The sequence below is a fragment of the Megalopta genalis genome, chromosome 10 (assembly GCF_051020955.1).
Source record: "Megalopta genalis isolate 19385.01 chromosome 10, iyMegGena1_principal, whole genome shotgun sequence".
Classification (NCBI taxonomy): domain Eukaryota; kingdom Metazoa; phylum Arthropoda; class Insecta; order Hymenoptera; family Halictidae; genus Megalopta; species Megalopta genalis.
The window spans coordinates 16,871,477-16,887,481 of NC_135022.1; the positions used below are offsets into that span (position 1 = coordinate 16,871,477).

At 34.8% G+C, this 16,005-nt stretch overlaps 4 protein-coding genes across 8 annotated transcripts; 2 read left to right on the forward strand and 2 right to left on the reverse strand.

Moving 5' to 3' along the window:
• Positions 1–12: 12 nt before the first annotated feature.
• On the reverse strand, positions 13–5,134 carry LOC117220146 (uncharacterized). Of its 5 annotated transcripts, none has more exons than XM_033469840.2 (6): positions 4,681–5,134; positions 3,702–3,925; positions 2,947–3,229; positions 2,596–2,779; positions 2,432–2,528; positions 13–2,353 (listed from the first exon to the last, which is right to left on the reverse strand). In XM_033469840.2, the coding sequence occupies exons 1-6, from the start codon at positions 4,974–4,976 to the stop codon at positions 1,023–1,025; spliced, it is 2,415 nt and encodes an 804-aa protein (XP_033325731.2). In that variant the 5' UTR covers positions 4,977–5,134; the 3' UTR covers positions 13–1,022. The 5 variants fall into 5 exon arrangements, with proteins under 5 accessions (XP_033325731.2, XP_033325732.2, XP_033325730.2 ...); XM_033469841.2 differs by adding an exon at positions 4,430–4,600 and having other exon boundaries at positions 13–2,528; XM_033469839.2 differs by having other exon boundaries at positions 13–2,528.
• A 374-nt stretch (positions 5,135–5,508) lies between these two features.
• On the forward strand, positions 5,509–7,868 carry Pdxk (pyridoxal kinase). The gene is made up of 7 exons (XM_033469855.2): positions 5,509–5,783; positions 6,539–6,638; positions 6,747–6,890; positions 6,973–7,093; positions 7,164–7,306; positions 7,395–7,574; positions 7,661–7,868. Exons 1-7 carry the CDS (start codon positions 5,706–5,708, stop codon positions 7,768–7,770), a joined length of 876 nt encoding a protein of 291 aa, XP_033325746.2. The 5' UTR covers positions 5,509–5,705; the 3' UTR covers positions 7,771–7,868.
• Positions 7,095–12,517, reverse strand: RpIII128 (RNA polymerase III subunit RpIII128). Its single transcript, XM_033469827.2, has 14 exons — positions 12,419–12,517; positions 12,107–12,302; positions 11,874–12,028; positions 11,630–11,806; positions 11,279–11,570; positions 11,027–11,184; positions 10,822–10,927; positions 10,564–10,749; positions 10,379–10,492; positions 9,092–10,303; positions 8,780–9,026; positions 8,551–8,715; positions 8,333–8,463; positions 7,095–8,253 (listed from the first exon to the last, which is right to left on the reverse strand). Exons 2-14 carry the CDS (start codon positions 12,182–12,184, stop codon positions 7,870–7,872), a joined length of 3,405 nt encoding a protein of 1,134 aa, XP_033325718.1. The 5' UTR covers positions 12,185–12,302; positions 12,419–12,517; the 3' UTR covers positions 7,095–7,869.
• A 194-nt stretch (positions 12,518–12,711) lies between these two features.
• On the forward strand, positions 12,712–15,363 carry LOC117220147 (isovaleryl-CoA dehydrogenase, mitochondrial). Its single transcript, XM_033469846.2, has 8 exons — positions 12,712–12,995; positions 13,362–13,451; positions 13,528–13,749; positions 13,950–14,277; positions 14,353–14,446; positions 14,614–14,704; positions 14,785–14,953; positions 15,021–15,363. Exons 1-8 carry the CDS (start codon positions 12,855–12,857, stop codon positions 15,152–15,154), a joined length of 1,269 nt encoding a protein of 422 aa, XP_033325737.2. The 5' UTR covers positions 12,712–12,854; the 3' UTR covers positions 15,155–15,363.
• Positions 15,364–16,005: the final 642 nt, after the last annotated feature.

Sequence of the window (16,005 nt, forward strand, 5' to 3'; positions counted from 1 at the left end):
GAATAATACATATCTTTTTGTATTATAATTTATTATATGTTAGTTAACTTTTGCTTAACGAATAACAATAAAATTTTACTTTCTCTAAAAACTATTTAGGTACAGTGATTTTGTTGTATTTAACAAGTACATACGTGTAACAGCCACAAAAAAATTGATTGATTATATCGCTCATTTCGCTTTTATAAATAGTTAGAGGATATTGTTTCAATTTTATTTAACATTTTTTTTCGATGCTTTCCCGAAATTAAATATCTAAACAATTGCATGGTTTTTGTTTGGTTTCGGAACATCGTGCACTAGAAAACATAATAAATATTTAACTCTTGCTTTAAATTAATACTAAAACATTTAGTACACTACACACACATCAACGATGCTGGTTTTATATATATGTATATATATATACATATAAATAGCATATAAGTTAATAAATATCAATGTACTATAAAAATTTGTAATTTTAAATCTTTTTTATAATTGTTAATCATACATAAAAAAATGTTATGTACATGATATTTGTACATTAAAAATATGTTGTACCAATCTATAAAATGTTAAAGTATCAAATTTGATATAACATTTATATAATATACTTTGCAGTAGACTTTTTCAGACAAAGGACACTTGTTTCGATTTGTTCAGTGTGCTACAGCAACAGAGCTTTTCATTTTTATAAACTATTCAACAGCAGTGTCAAAGACTTAGAACTCTTTAAGTAAAAAATTTACAAATATATGTTGGCACGCGAGAAATTCTATTATAACTCCTAAATATTGCATCTACAATAATAAAGTCTTGAAATATGGTTCAGGTATGTATATACAACCCTATACTCTCGATTCTCGGCCTAGGTAACATTTCTCGAAGTTAACATTCATGAGGGAAAAAGAAAAATCGCGTTTAAAGCTAAGCAACCTAATCTGTAAATCACGATTAATAATAAATCCCGGCGCTGAATGTATTATGCGAAAAATATGTTTCTTTTGGCATGACTAGCTGCACGATAATCCATCCGTGTCTCATTGATTTCTTGTCAATTGACATTGCATTAACGACGGTAACAATTTTTCTCTACAAGTTATGTCGCTGGTGCTCTTGCAGCAATCGCGAGTAAATACTTTCTGCAGTTGTTGTAATGTTTTAAAACAAATAACAACACAACAACTGTTGCTATCACCGAGCTCGTTATTACATAAACGTTCGCTTGCGACATCCTCTACTACTTTGGCCATATTCTTTTTATTGCTTTCCGGTGGTTTGCTACATGAGCTATTCTGACAACATTGCAGGTGGTCAAACTTGCAGTCGACACACTTGCACATGCTCGTGGCGGCTGCTATTTTCTGCAAAATGTTCCTGTTCTTTCCTAACTTTGTACTATTTTCTCTCCTATCAGTTTTTGCGTTGCGATCAACGTTCTTTGTGCTGGTAGCGATGCTCTCTACCAAGTTTGCGTTGTCCAAATGTTGTAATGGCTCCAGTTGATTTTCTACTTGTAACGGATAGGGTTCTGGTTCGACTAAATCGACTAGCGAGTGTACTGCGGTGGGAAAAGCATTCAATTCCGACCAGGATTGTGTCCTCAAAGTGGACGGAGTCGCCAAAGCCATAACGTTCGTCCAAGGAGAAGGTATTTCTTCTTCGGACGCTATGGCTAACTCGATGGCTTCCGATGGCACGTTATGAACGCCTTTTGTATTTAATTTCTGACCCTCTTTATTCGAAATTTCTGTTTCTAAGGTGTCATTGACAAACGACAGGTTTCCTATTCCACTGTTGAACAGCTGTGTATCGCTGGAAGAATTAATTATATTTGATACTTGACTAGTAATAGAATTACCACTATACAACGTTGCGCTGCTACTGTCGATAACTGATTTCAGATTTGATCCATTGCTGATTCGTTGGTTTTCACATTGTTGGACATCACTTGTAAAGTCGGCTCCTTCCGATATATGAGCTATAGCGTTCTGCAAGCCATCCTGTATAATTTTCTGCTCCAAATTTATGGAGTTTGTGTTTTTCACGTTGTTTGTTTTATTCTCTATCTCTAGCGTTGTAGTCTCTGATGTATATTGTTGGCTCTGCTCGCGTGGTAAATTCGAATGATTTATTTCTGTGAATATCTTAAATTTGTCGTAGCTCTCGTTGTTATTAAAATTATCAATCTCATGTTCATTAAAATTATTTATAATAATGTTCTCTGACGTCAGGATGGTAACTGTTGCAGTCTCACTTGGTCTATTCAACTCTTTAGGGTTGATATTGTAATCAAGGTCTTGATTAAGTCCTTTCCGACTTAAAATGTCTATCATATCATCCGTAGGTGTCGAATGATTGTCCGCATTATCTGTAGACAAGTAAGTGACATTTTCGTTGATTTGTGAACTTCTAGAGGATATTGGAATAAGAGAGTATGATGGCACACTTGAATTCTTAGTAGCTACTTCTACAACATTGATATCCGACTTTAATAGATCATTGTTTCTTTGGTTTCCGCTGTCATCTTGATTTCCTTCTTGTTTCTATAATAAAATAATGCAACAAAATTTAGGTGCTAAATATTATTTTTTAAAAAGTCACAATACATACCACTTCATCGTTACTCATTCTTTTATGTGTTTTTAAATGACTTTTTAAGCTATGAGGTGTGGTAAAAGATCGTTTGCAGTTTTCGTAAGTACACACATAAGGTCGTTCTCCTGTATGTGTTCTTTCATGCGTTTTTAAATGATGCGACGCTGTGAAAGCTTTACCACATCCCTTCTCTTGGCACCTGAAACAAATAATTATTTAATTCTTCTGTTTAATTCTCGCGTGATAAAAATGTATGAATTCGTTTATATAAACTATTTGGTCGTTGTATCGAGTATTGAGAAAACTCAATTTTTTAGTGAACTATTGATGCGATATTATACATCTATTGTATATCTGATAACATACTTGTAAGGTCTTTCTTGAGTATGAGTACGAATATGTTTCTTGAGATCACTTAGAGTAGTGAAGAATTTAACGCATCCAGTTTCTTCGCAGTTGAACGTGTTGCCACTGTGAAGTCTTTGGTGAGCTCTCAGTCTGTAAAGGGTATTGAATGCTTTCTCGCAACCTTTGTGATTGCATTCAAAGGGTTTTACTTTAGTGTGTACTCTAGTGTGAATCTTTAGGCTGTACGACGTGAGAAAGGCCTTGCCGCAACTTGGTTCTGCGCATTTAAATCGATACTCGCCTGAAAGTTTTGAGAATTCCCTCCACATAAAAAGTTTGCTGGACTATCTATTGCTCGCAGTATCTGAAAGCCATGCAGGTCGAAGCGATCCCTTTATACCAGCAGTGATGACTTCATAATGAGTAATACTATATGTGTAAAGAGCTTTCATAAAACACAATTACATTCCATGTATACTTATTCAATGAAAGAGCAAAATGAACACACTCACCTTCTTTCCTTCATTCTTGAGTAGCACAAATAGATAAACATGTGTTATTCTAGACAAGTGAACACATCATGCATAGCATATAATGTTATTTTCAATTGCGTAAATGAAATGATTATTCAGAGAAACAGAGAATATGATTGTTCTAGTTTAATTTGATGTTTAGATGTTAATGCTACAAATACTCAATACTTTCTTTAGGCTTTATATTATATGATGAAATGCATGTAGCTCCATCAGGCAATGTCAATATAAATGCCTTACCTTTATGAGTTTTCATGTGAGTTCTCAAATTCCCAACTGTGCTGTATGTTCTAGTACAACCTTTGTATTCACAGGTATATCGGCCAATATGCTTTTGGCTGTTGGTCGAAACTTTGCTCTCAATAGTAATAATCTCATGAGCAGATTCACTTGACAACAATTCATCATGACCAGAGTGAATTCGCATAAGGATCTCATGAGGACTAATTGTATGATGTATTGACCTATAACAAAAAAATAATTGTATGTATGTAACATATAATGCACTTGTGTTATGTACATACATCTAGTTGTTTCCAGTTTTGTTTTGTAAATCATAAATTCGATGTTTCTATATATAAACATACTAATTTTGTCAATGTAAACAATATATAAGAACTAGGTGTGACTAACATCTGGCTAAATGTATTGTTGTTTCTGACTAATCTTAAACTAAATTTATAATTTTCCAACACTATGCTCATATATTATATTTTATGCATAAGACAACATGACAGAAACCAAATGAAGTATTTCTCCTAAAATAACATACTAATATAATAAGATATAAAAATTTCTTTAGCAATAATTAATAACTTTTAAAACTATAAAATTAATCGTAAATATTTTATCAAAGAAAATGCTACTAAAATTGATATTTAATACAAATTCAAAGAAAATATAATTACATATGTATTGCACAAATTCTGTTTAAGTAAATGAAATAAATTTTTATATTCGGAACGTACCAAAAACTTTTGCTTCGGAGTCGATTGAAGTGTACAATTCATAAAAGCAAGGATTAGAGCTCTAATGTCAAAATGCGTTATATCCTTATAAGGTTGGGATAAAAACTACCACTTGCCATTAAATAAATAGTTTGTTAATCGTTCCTATTCTTTCGTTGATTTCTTCTATTTCTAGTTGGCAATACATAGTAGGAGCATTTATTTAATTCAATATAGAAATCGAAATGTAAAAAAATCACAAGCGATCTTACTCCGTGGTGTTGTCACTAGGTATCCTTTCATCGATAGGAGTATCATCGTCGGAATACTTCTCGTAATCGAATACAGCGCCCTGTTCGTAAACTCTGCCAAAATTAGTTATATCTAAGCTATCGTCGAGGCAATCTTGGAGATCATGTGTCACGAGAATATTATCAAAGTTTCCCTCAATATCGTCGGTGTTCTCGTATTCCTGAAATTTTTCGCCTTCCCACGTCGCCATACTTTTTCTGCCTGCACAAAACAAATCACGAGGCAACATGACGTAGACATGCCACCAACTTTCCATACAATGATTTCCGTGTGATGCTCAATCGGTACATTATTGTATCACAGACGAGGTATCACAGTAGACCGGACACCATATAGGTGTCACATCACGTGTTCTAAATACCGACATCGCTAATAACCAGAGGCCACAAACATAGACTTAGCTGTCCTACAAGTTTGAGAGTTTCCTCATTATTCCGAATATGAGCACAGAATTGATCAGTTCTCAGCATTCTGATTGTTTTACGACTTTCTTCCAGGAAAGTAGGAGTAGGAGAATTAATTACTCATCACAAATGGGATTGGATGATGCCAATGGATTTCCATTAGCAATCCATTAGAATCGTTCAATTCCACTTGTGTGGTCTCCTCGCCGCCACTTGAAACAGGTTCCGAGCAGAATCTCTAACACCATTGGACACACTAGACACCAATGGATACGCTGGTCTTGAATGAAAATTCCAAGAATGGCCAGGAGCCTGAGAGCTCTGTGATCAAGCGTCCTTTAGATGCATGAGGGTGTGGGTGCATGGATCTGACACTGACACACCGTTAGTGCAATGTATAAATTTCGTTTACTTGACAGCACGATACGATGCCCAGTTATGAGCGATTACATAATAGTCCTGATAAAAAGCTAAGCATGAGACTAGTGCACGCCACAATATTGATAGTTCGTGGATTGGATAGTGCATAGCCAATGCATAGTGCAACATTATCAGTCAATTGATCAACATTGCCCAAAACGATGCCACGAATACTTTCGATACAAAGTCACGTAGTGTCTGGTTATGTGGGCAATAAAAGTGCAATATTTCCGTTGCAGGTAAACAAATTGTCCATGTTGTCAATTTAGTTAACATTAGATCTACCAATACCGCTCGAATTCATATTTTTTGTTTTATTATTATTAAAATCACAAAGATGTTTCTATGGGAAATAATCTAATTTTTATTCAAGCACATCTAGTATGTAATAAAGATTACGCGAAATCTAAATAAATTCAGTTTTGTGATTTTTACAAGATAGACCATTTCGAATCGGCTAACGCGTCTGTACATGACACACCTGTTCTACTTTTTGAAAATGCTAGAGCACTTAAACGAAAAAAGGTTATCCCTTTTGAATAAACTTCTGAAAGGAACCTGTGGCTGATAAAGACGAAATTTACTGAAAGAGATTATTCGAAATGCAAAATTTTAGCTTCGAATATATTCATTGAAAAAACTTCTGCCATTTCTCTACTGCTTAAATTGTGTGCTAGTGTTACGTCATTGACATGTCTAGTAACATCTTGATAAGCGTCATTCAATGTATTAGTGATGTCGGTATACGCAGCTTTTAATGCATGTCGATTCATATGTTACCGTTAGTTTTTATCGTATAACAGATCCTTTTCAGAAGTATAGCCTTCCTTTTTTTAATTTATTTTTATATTTATATCTATTATATGTTTATTCATAATTTAAATTATCATATTTTGCATTATTAAACAGTAGAAAAGTTAAATTACTATTTTCAAATAAAATACGTTGTTGTAAACAGTAATACGTTGATAATTTAATTATATCTTCCGTTTAGTTACTAGGTTTTGATGTAGATGCAATCAATTCTGTTCAACTATCTAATCATACTGGATACAAGGTCTTCCTAGGCCAAGTATTAGATGATAAAGACTTGGGTAAGAACACTAAATTCAAGTTTAGATATAAAGTATAGAATGAGTCCATTCCAATTCCATGAACAATTTAATAATTAACAATTAATAATAATAATAGTTATTTTTCAGAGGTTCTGATGTCCGGTTTAGCACAAAATAATTTGGATAATTACAGTCATTTACTAACTGGATATGTTGGCTCTGCCCCCTTCTTGAAAAGAATAGCGGGGGTAGTTCGTGAATTGAAACAGAAAAATCCTAATCTTATATATGGTATATAAATTGTAATATATATATATACATATAGATTTAACTGAGATTAAATTTGTACTATATATGGATCTTTTTATTCAAGTTTGTGATCCTGTTATGGGTGATAATGGAAAAATGTATGTTCCTGAAGAACTAAAAGAAATTTATAAAACAGAGATAGTACCACTGGCAGATATCATAGTGCCAAATCAATATGAATTAGAGTACATTAATCATATTATAATTTTATTACAAAGAAAACAAGAACATTAGTAAAAATGTTAATAATTTTAGGTGGCTGAGTGATGTCAAGACCAATACTATTCTAAATATACAAACTGCTATAAATATATTACATAAAGCAGGTCCTCAAATAGTAGCTGTTTCATCAGTAGAAATTGACAATAAATTAACAGCAATATGTAGCACGGTGAAGGGTAATAAATTAATAGAAGTGACGTTCAAAACGTATAAAAATTCCTTATCTATACTGAATGCTTGCAAATAGATTCTATTTGATTTCAGATAATAAAGTAATGCAGATTGACATTCCAAAAATACCAGCTAGTTTTACGGGATCAGGAGATCTTTTCGCCGCGCTGTTTCTAGCACACACGCACTTGCAAGACAATATAAAAGATGCTATTGAAAAAACTGTGGGTTCTTTGCACAGCGTCTTGCTCAAGACTTACGAACATTTTCAAGGTATTGTTTTATTGAAAGTGTCTAAATTACTTTTTTCAAAGGAAAAGTATGAAAGTCTAATAACTGCTTTTATAAATATTCGTTAGAGTGCCGCGATCAGGACATACAGTTTGCCAGAAAAATCGAATTACGTTTAATACAAAGCAAGGACTGTATTGAAAATCCTGTGGTACATCTACTTGCAAAACCACTTTAACCGACACTTAATTGACTCTTGTTGTAATATTTCTTTTTGTAAAAAAAATTAACTCGCTGTTACACATACAAAAAATATATGTACATATATGCGTAAAATTTACTCGCAATAATTTTTTAATGTCAAACGGGGTACGATGTTCATTGACTGCAGTTCTTGGAAAAGCAACTTGCAGGCATAAGGCATAGAGATCGTGGAAACACATGAACTGGAGCGACAACTGTGGCACCAGCCACTATACGCCATAAGACCACACTTGTTGCATACGTCTACGTCGAATGCATCGCTTGATATCATAAGTCTCTCTATTAGCATCATGCTCGCACCGTATCCAATCAAACAATCACGTTCCATTTCTCCTAATCGCAAACCTCCTTCCTTCGCGCGACCTTCGGTTGGCTGTCGCGTTAACACAGCTCTCGGACCTCGAGCTCGAGCGTGCATTTTATCTTGCACCATGTGCTTCAATTTCTGATAATATACCTGCATTTTTAAATATTATTATTTGAGAGAATGATATATATATAAAGTTCAGCGAAATGTTACGATATTATTAACTCACTGGTCCAGAATAGATATATGCCTGCAATGGTTCCCCTGTGATCCCAGAGTAAAAGAAGTCCTTGCCCAAATAATTGTATCCATGTTTTACCAACTCTTGGCAAACATCTTCCACTTTGGAACCTCCGAAAGCTGTAGAATAATTTATAAAAATGATTTATGCTATAGCTTAGTATTGGTCAGTATTAACAAGAAGGAATTCACTATAGATTTAAGTACCTGTGCCATAATGGAATTGTCCTTTCACAACTCCAGCTTTTCCAGCAAGTAATTCTATCAGTTTGCCAACTGTCATACGAGAAGGGAAACCATGTGGATTCATGATCATGTCAGGACATATACCATAATCGTTAAATGGCATATCTTCTTGTTCCACGATTAAACCTATGCACAGATGCAAGCATTAGATAATTTATGTATGTTACAAACTACAAATTGAAACACGTACCGGTCACACCCTTCTGTCCATGTCGACTACTAAATTTGTCACCAATCTCCGGCCTACGAGTTTGTCTTAATAATAGTTTAATTAAGAACGCGTCTTCCGCGTTGCTGGAGATCATCACCTTCTCAACGTAGGAAGGCACTGGAGCTTTGTAAACAGCTGGAACATCTTTGTATTCTGTTTGTGCCTGCACATTGCCAGAATTTACTGGACCGATGTTTGCAGAGGGTGACGACTTATTTACCATCACCTATGACAAAACAGAAAAGTATGAGTTAAAATATAAAATTTCATGCTTAATATTAATATACGAACCTTCCTGTTCTCCACCATTTCACCGGGTGCAGCGATTCCATCACTATCAATAACGTCGTGTCTCCAAACAGGTTTCTTTGTGTTTGAATCTAGAAGTGGACCCATTATGCGATCATACGTTTGATTGGCATATCTTTTCAAGGTGCACTTAGCATTCCGATATATCAAACACCTCCCGAATCCTCTGTCGATAGATGCCTTATTTAAAATAAGAGCGTCCTCAATATCATAACCGCTGTAGGACATAACAGCTACTGTCGCATTCTGACCAGCCGGTAGCTTATCAAAATTGATTAATTCTATTGTTCTAGACTTAACCATAGGTGCTTGAGGATATACTAAATTGTACATCAATGTGTCGATACGATTGCGCTGATTATAACCAATAGTTCCCATAGCCTGTTTACCCATAGCACACTGATATGTGTTTCGAGGACTTTGATTGTGATGAGGATATGGTACCAATCCGGCACAAACTCCGAGCAACGTGAATGGTTCGATTTCTAAGTGTGTTGTTTTGTAGCTAATGTGTGCTTCGTTGAATGCAATAGAACTGTCGTTTTCTTCGTTGACGTCCAAATACTCGATTAAACCGTCTTGTAAGAAATCTTCGAAATTGCGTACACCATGTTCAAGGAATTTGATATGTTCCTCTTGTATAAGAGGTTGCCCATTTTTCACGATAATGTATGGTCTACATAATCGTCCCCCATCGGAACTGATCTGGATACATCTGTGCTGATGTTGCGTGTATATAGAGACGAAACCATTTACGAGACCATTTCTGCGGAGTAACCGAAATACATTTACTAGCCTCTGATAATTCTTGACTATCCCCAGAATATTACCGTTTAAGAACACCATGTAAACGCTTTTGTTATTGATCTCTTCTCCGCCAAGGATATTAACGTTCTCCACTCCTAAATTGAACGCCAACCTCACAATTGGCTCTTCATCGAGCTCCGTGGTAATATGCGTCATGAGAGCCAAATTTTTAACTAAACCACAACCTTCTCCTTCAGGAGTATCGCTAGGACATAGCATTCCCCATTGTGATGGCTGCAGAGATCGTGGACCCGACACTTTTCTTGTTTTTTCGAATTGTGAATTAACTCTCGTCATCATACCAAGCGCGGAAATGTAAGAAAGTCTGGACAACACTTGAGTCACACCGTGACGTTCCATTCTGAATCGTTTGATGGTCCAGTTACCCTATAGGATTATTACAGCTTTCTCACATAAACTGTTCTCTAAAAACGTATTTTGACTATAACATAATTTACTCACCGAAGATATGGCGAAAGCTAGTCCGTTTGTAATTTGATCTTGTCTCATGTGTTTTACAATATCAAACTGCGCAGCTTTAATTTTCGGGATGTTCTTGTCAGCAATTTGTTTCAACTAGAAAAATGTAACATTATTATCCGTAATTGAATTTTTTGGGTACTTGAGAATCATTGTTAAATCATTACCTCCCAATTGAACCTTTTAAACAGGTCTTCAAACATCAAAGACAATAAAGAACCAGCTAATTCCAATCGCTTATTACCATAGTAATCTCTGTCATCTACAAGCTTGCCATCAGATTGTGCTTTCATGACTTTACGAATCATTAAAGCAATATATGTAGCTTTCACTTTAAAATTAAAATCTATTACCTGTAACGGAGGATATACTGTAGTTAATATTCTTTACAGATGTTACATGAGTATAACTTTTACATTACTAACCGGAACATGTGATAAAACATTAGTTGCTAATATGTCCTTCATTTCGTCTGTGATACTAGATTTGATTAACGAGTACCTTTTCTGTTTTCGTTTATTACTGAGATATCTGAAATATTTTATACTATTAGTATTAATAATAACAACAGTCGACTATTATTTTTAGTTTAGTTTAATTAGTATTAATAATAACAAAGTCGAATATTACCTAAGTGCCTGATTTTGAGCAAAGACTTCTAACGTATGGCACTCTTCCAAACTAGATGCAAATTTCTTCATGAATTCTTTCTCTGTACCAATAAGTTGCATGATCTCTTGATCACTGACAATTCCCATTGCCTTAAATATTATTGTTACAGGTATGTCCTTGGAACATAAAATACGTGCATATTTAAAAATTATGTATAAGGTAACCAATATTAACACATCAAATATTAAACTGTATATAATCATTACTTACATCCTGAAAAATATTGTGTCTCATGTAATATTTTCCTCCTCTACCCACAATATTCGTTTTCGTTTTCCTCTCATGAGTGGAACTATTACAAGATGCTATAATACAGCCTTTGCTATCTTCTTCTAAAATAATTCTGTTTCTCAACATTTGTTCTTGTATAAGGATGACTTTTTCCTGTCCGTTTATTACAAAATAACCACCAGGATCATGTGGACATTCATTCATTTTTGCTAATTCAAAATGGGATTTTCCATTTAATACACAATTTGAGCTTCTTAACATAATGGGCATTCTGAAAAACAACAATGAATATAATCATAGTAAACATAATAAACAAATTAAAGTTTATACCTTCCAATCAATAAATTATTCCTAATTATTGGCTGATGCCCTCTAATATATTCAATATCTACAGTAATCGGAGCAGAGTAATTTAAATCCCTCAGACGACATTCGTGTGGAGTTGTAGATCGAGTTACGTTGAAACCTTCTTCTACGTCTGGTGTACCAACATGGACATTCAGATACCTATCAGGGAAGCACGTATTAAGTAGAATGATAGAGCAAGTGGACTTAAAAACAGCATGATACCTACTTCACATAAAACAAGGGATCAGCATCGCTTAACACCTTCTCATTTGCTTTTACAATCTTCTTTATTTCGACATTTATAAAATAATTGAAAGAATCTATGTGTTGCTTTACAAGGCCTTTCCCTTTCAGAAAAGCAGGTACCAGTTTCCATTTATCCTGCAAACAAATAATTTAATAGTGACTGCCGTGAAGGTATTTAGGTACAAAAACATAGTATCCTAACCTATATCTTACCTGTATATGTTTTACTACATTATTATACTTCTGTTCTGATTTGATTCCGTCATAGTTACTAAATTTCATTTCACCCATTTTGTCGTTCACACTTATAATGTTGTTAAATGGACAATGAACATTAAAACCATCTAAACAATCACTTTTCTTACATATCGTTCTAACCTCTTAAATGTCCGGCTTTCATCACATGCATCTATACATACACAGATCATACAAGCGTGAAAGAAGTTGACAATGGTCCAAGTACATATCGAAATAACGAAAGCGATTTATAAATTAAAAGACTAGAAAAATTATTTTAGTACACACATTATCTATTTGTTCGTATTTCTTGCATTGATAAAAAATGTTTTCTATTTGGTTGCTTTCGAATTTCTTGGAGAAAACACAAATAAACGAATATAAATATGTACGTGGATTTTATGCATTTTTAATTTGTAAATATATTTAAATCAATTTAATACAATTTTATGTTATCTTCGTGAAGATGCGTTTACGAAAATGAAAATTTGTATACATAAACATCCACATTGTGAACTCCACAGTACATATGTACGTATGTATAATGATAAATGATAAGAAATGAGAAATACGAAGTTACATTTAAGTTTCGCAACACTAATCAGCATTTAGTAATGCCGCTCTGTGAATATTGTTATTTCCGAAAAACAATTTCTTATCATATTTACTGTTCGATCGAACGTACTAGAGTGAGTATATTGGAAAACGTAGGTAGAACTTGAATATGAAGTTATGCGCGCAGAAATGTTCGGGTCTATTTTTTCGGAATTTCCTCGGATTGAGTAACAAATTCAACGTGAGATGTTCTTCACAATATTACAAGATCGACGAGAACATCTTTGGCCTAAATGACGAACAGAAACAGGTTAGTAAATTTGTAACAAAGTTAGATCGCAGTATAAATGTTATCAATAGACAGTGAATGTTTCTGAAGTCAAATAATGTCTATTTGCCTCTGTTAAACATGTTAACTAAATACAAATCAAAGAAAAAGTCTATTAAACTTCTTCAATCGATACAGTCGATACGTCGTAAGTCATCAGCGCCTGACCGTAGCGTTGCCATAAATGCGTAAACCTTCGACTGATATGGCGCTATCGTTCGAACGATCGAACGTAAATCGATACATTTCGAAATTCAAATTCAATCTTTTTTCCGCCACACCGTATCGCTCAAGTGTTTCCAGGAAGTTTGAACAGTAATATTTTTAACTAAAATTGTTTTTTAACAGCTGCGACAGTTGGTTTTCAATTTTGTACAAAAGGAGCTTGCACCGAAGGCTGCCGAGATCGACAGACAGAACAATTTTCATGACCTGAGAGTGTGTAACTATTAATGAGAGTGTGTAACAAATTGAATTCGACTAATTTATAGAAAATTATTTCTATGGATTTCAGTCGTTCTGGAGAAAGCTGGGAGATTTAGGTTTGTTAGGGATCACGGTGCGACCTGAATACGGCGGTACAGGTGGCACATATCTCGATCATGTTGTTATCATGGAAGAAATGAGCAGAGCATCGGGATCTATAGCGCTTAGTTATGGCGCACATTCGAATCTGTGCGTCAATCAGATTCACAGAAACGGTACGGAAGAACAGAAGCATAAATACTTGCCGAAGGTAAACAAATGAACATAACTACTGCACTGACAGTATAGAATTAATAATAATATATAATAAGCACTATATAGAATAAGTGCTATATATATAATATAACTACATATAAATAACTATATATAATAATACAATATAATAATATAATAACTATATATAATATAGAATAAGCAGTATAGTTGATATAGTAACGGTAATAATAATAGTTATGCAATGGAGAACACATGGGAGCATTGGCAATGTCGGAACCAGGATCAGGATCGGACGTTGTCTCAATGAAATTACGAGCGGAGAAAAAAGGAGACTATTATATTTTAAATGGAAACAAATTCTGGATCACGAATGGTCCCGATGCTGAAACGCTGATCGTTTATGCGAAAACAGATCCGAACGCGGACAAACCCCAACACGGTGTCACGGCTTTCATTGTGGAGAAGGATTTTCCTGGTTTTAGCACCGCCCAGAAATTAGACAAACTTGGGATGCGAGGTTCTAACACCGGCGAACTAATTTTCGAAGACTGCAAAGTGCCTGGTAAAATTTATTCTAGCCTAAACTATTCAGAGAGTCTCTTTTAAATCACTGTAAATAGTTGATTGTCAATTGCAGCCAAAAATGTGCTTGGAGAAGTGAATAAAGGCGTCTACGTCCTCTTTAGTGGACTTGATCTGGAGCGATTGATATTAGCTGCTGGCCCCTTAGGGTAAAATTCTTAACGATTCTGTAAAATGGAGCTTCAAGAACTTCTTTTAAATGAAGGAGATTTTTATTCATATGTAGAAGGCCTGTGTGCTGCTAAATAATAATCTGGAAAGATATTATTAAACAATGTTATCTAAGATAATTTATTTATTTGTGTTTCTCTGTTAGAATTTTACAAGCTTGTTGCGACGTGGCGTTCGACTATGCACATACTAGAAAACAGTTTGGTAAATATATTGCTGAGTTTCAATTCATCCAGGTAAGCCATTATCAAGAGATAATGTCGCAATCGATTTAAAAATTATAAAATCAATGTCTTACATTAAAATATTGTTTTAGGGGAAAATAGCGGATATGTACACTAGTTTGAGTGCTTGTAGGAGCTATTTGTATTCCGTGGCGAGATCCTGTGACACAGGACACGTGAATCGGAAGGATTGCGCAGCGGCGATACTCTTTATTTCTGAACGAGCCACAGAAGCTGCTCTAAACGCTATCCAAATACTTGGTAATTTATCTCAACAGGTTCATAATTTTCACCGGAAGTTCTTCCAATATCGTTCATTTCTTTTCAGGTGGAAATGGGTACATAAATGATTATCCCACCGGAAGACTCCTGAGAGATGCGAAATTATACGAGATTGGCGCTGGTACCAGCGAGGTCCGACGGATGGTCATTGGCAGAGCTATCAGTGAGGACTACTCATAAGAAAAAAACATTGTTTCTTCGTTTATCGATGTATATGCTCGAATCTTCCATTAATCACCGCAAATTAATGCTTCTATTATAAGGCAATCTTTGGGAATTCTTTCAAAGAAAGATATCAAGTAGTAAATTCCAAACTTCACACGCTTGTTAATTAACAGTCTAAGAATCTAGTTAAATTTTTCTATGCAACAAAAATTATTTTTTTCCAAGTTGAATGGTCCGGAAAACATTCGAAGAAAAAGTTTACGGTCATCCTTCCATTTCATATTTCTTGAAAGAAAAAAATATTTTCTAATTTCTAAAATGTATGGTAAACAGTCTTCAAGACTTCTAAAGAATATGCCGCCCTTTTTTGCCGGAAAAAATTCCTAAAATCCTAAATTCCTAAAAATTCCTAAACATCGCCCCGTTTTCAGCGTTTTCAGCGAACCTCCTTTTTTTCACAAATTTCGGGAATAAAGTTACATTTTTTTCATTACCCAACGAGTCGAATAACTCGGCCCACATCGCTTCGACTTCCTTGTCCGAGGTGCATCGCGCCGCAGGTGCCATTCTTAGCGATCGGCCGGTCCGTATCATCGAAACGGCATATCGATGGGCGATTTAATGGGTCATTGGTATTGGCAATCGACAAGCCGAGAGACCGACACACCGTGCTTGTACACTTTCTTTAGGATCGTGTAAATCGAGATAAATGAGTCACTAGAACGGTCCAGTCTCGGGACCTATGATTGACTAACCTTTCGCGCTATAGGTTGCTAATTTAAGTCAAACTTACGTGCACTCTCTTTCTCGCGTTCGCCGACCGGCCACTCTCTTTTCCTCTTTCTCTTTCCACCTGAATCTAGTCT

Excerpts from the sequence above, each read along its gene's own strand:
- LOC117220146 (XM_033469839.2), bottom strand. The coding sequence starts at position 4,976 with ATGGAAAGTTGGTGGCATGTCTACGTCATGTTGCCTCGTGATTTGTTT. Across the intron at positions 2,780-2,946 it reads ACTCAAGAAAGACCTTACAA|GTGCCAAGAGAAGGGATGTG; the intron begins GTATGTTATCAG and ends TATTTGTTTCAG. Across the intron at positions 2,529-2,595 it reads GAATGAGTAACGATGAAGTG|AAACAAGAAGGAAATCAAGA; the intron begins GTATGTATTGTG and ends ATTTTATTATAG.
- Pdxk (XM_033469855.2), top strand. The coding sequence starts at position 5,706 with ATGCCACGAATACTTTCGATACAAAGTCACGTAGTGTCTGGTTATGTG. Across the intron at positions 6,639-6,746 it reads ATTAGATGATAAAGACTTGG|AGGTTCTGATGTCCGGTTTA; the intron begins GTAAGAACACTA and ends GTTATTTTTCAG. Across the intron at positions 6,891-6,972 it reads AAATCCTAATCTTATATATG|TTTGTGATCCTGTTATGGGT; the intron begins GTATATAAATTG and ends TTTTTATTCAAG.
- RpIII128 (XM_033469827.2), bottom strand. The coding sequence starts at position 12,184 with ATGGGTGAAATGAAATTTAGTAACTATGACGGAATCAAATCAGAACAG. Across the intron at positions 11,571-11,629 it reads AATAATTTATTGATTGGAAG|AATGCCCATTATGTTAAGAA; the intron begins GTATAAACTTTA and ends GTTGTTTTTCAG. Across the intron at positions 10,304-10,378 it reads TAGCTTTCGCCATATCTTCG|GGTAACTGGACCATCAAACG; the intron begins GTGAGTAAATTA and ends ATAATCCTATAG.
- LOC117220147 (XM_033469846.2), top strand. The coding sequence starts at position 12,855 with ATGAAGTTATGCGCGCAGAAATGTTCGGGTCTATTTTTTCGGAATTTC. Across the intron at positions 12,996-13,361 it reads TAAATGACGAACAGAAACAG|CTGCGACAGTTGGTTTTCAA; the intron begins GTTAGTAAATTT and ends GTTTTTTAACAG. Across the intron at positions 13,750-13,949 it reads AGCATAAATACTTGCCGAAG|TTATGCAATGGAGAACACAT; the intron begins GTAAACAAATGA and ends TAATAATAATAG.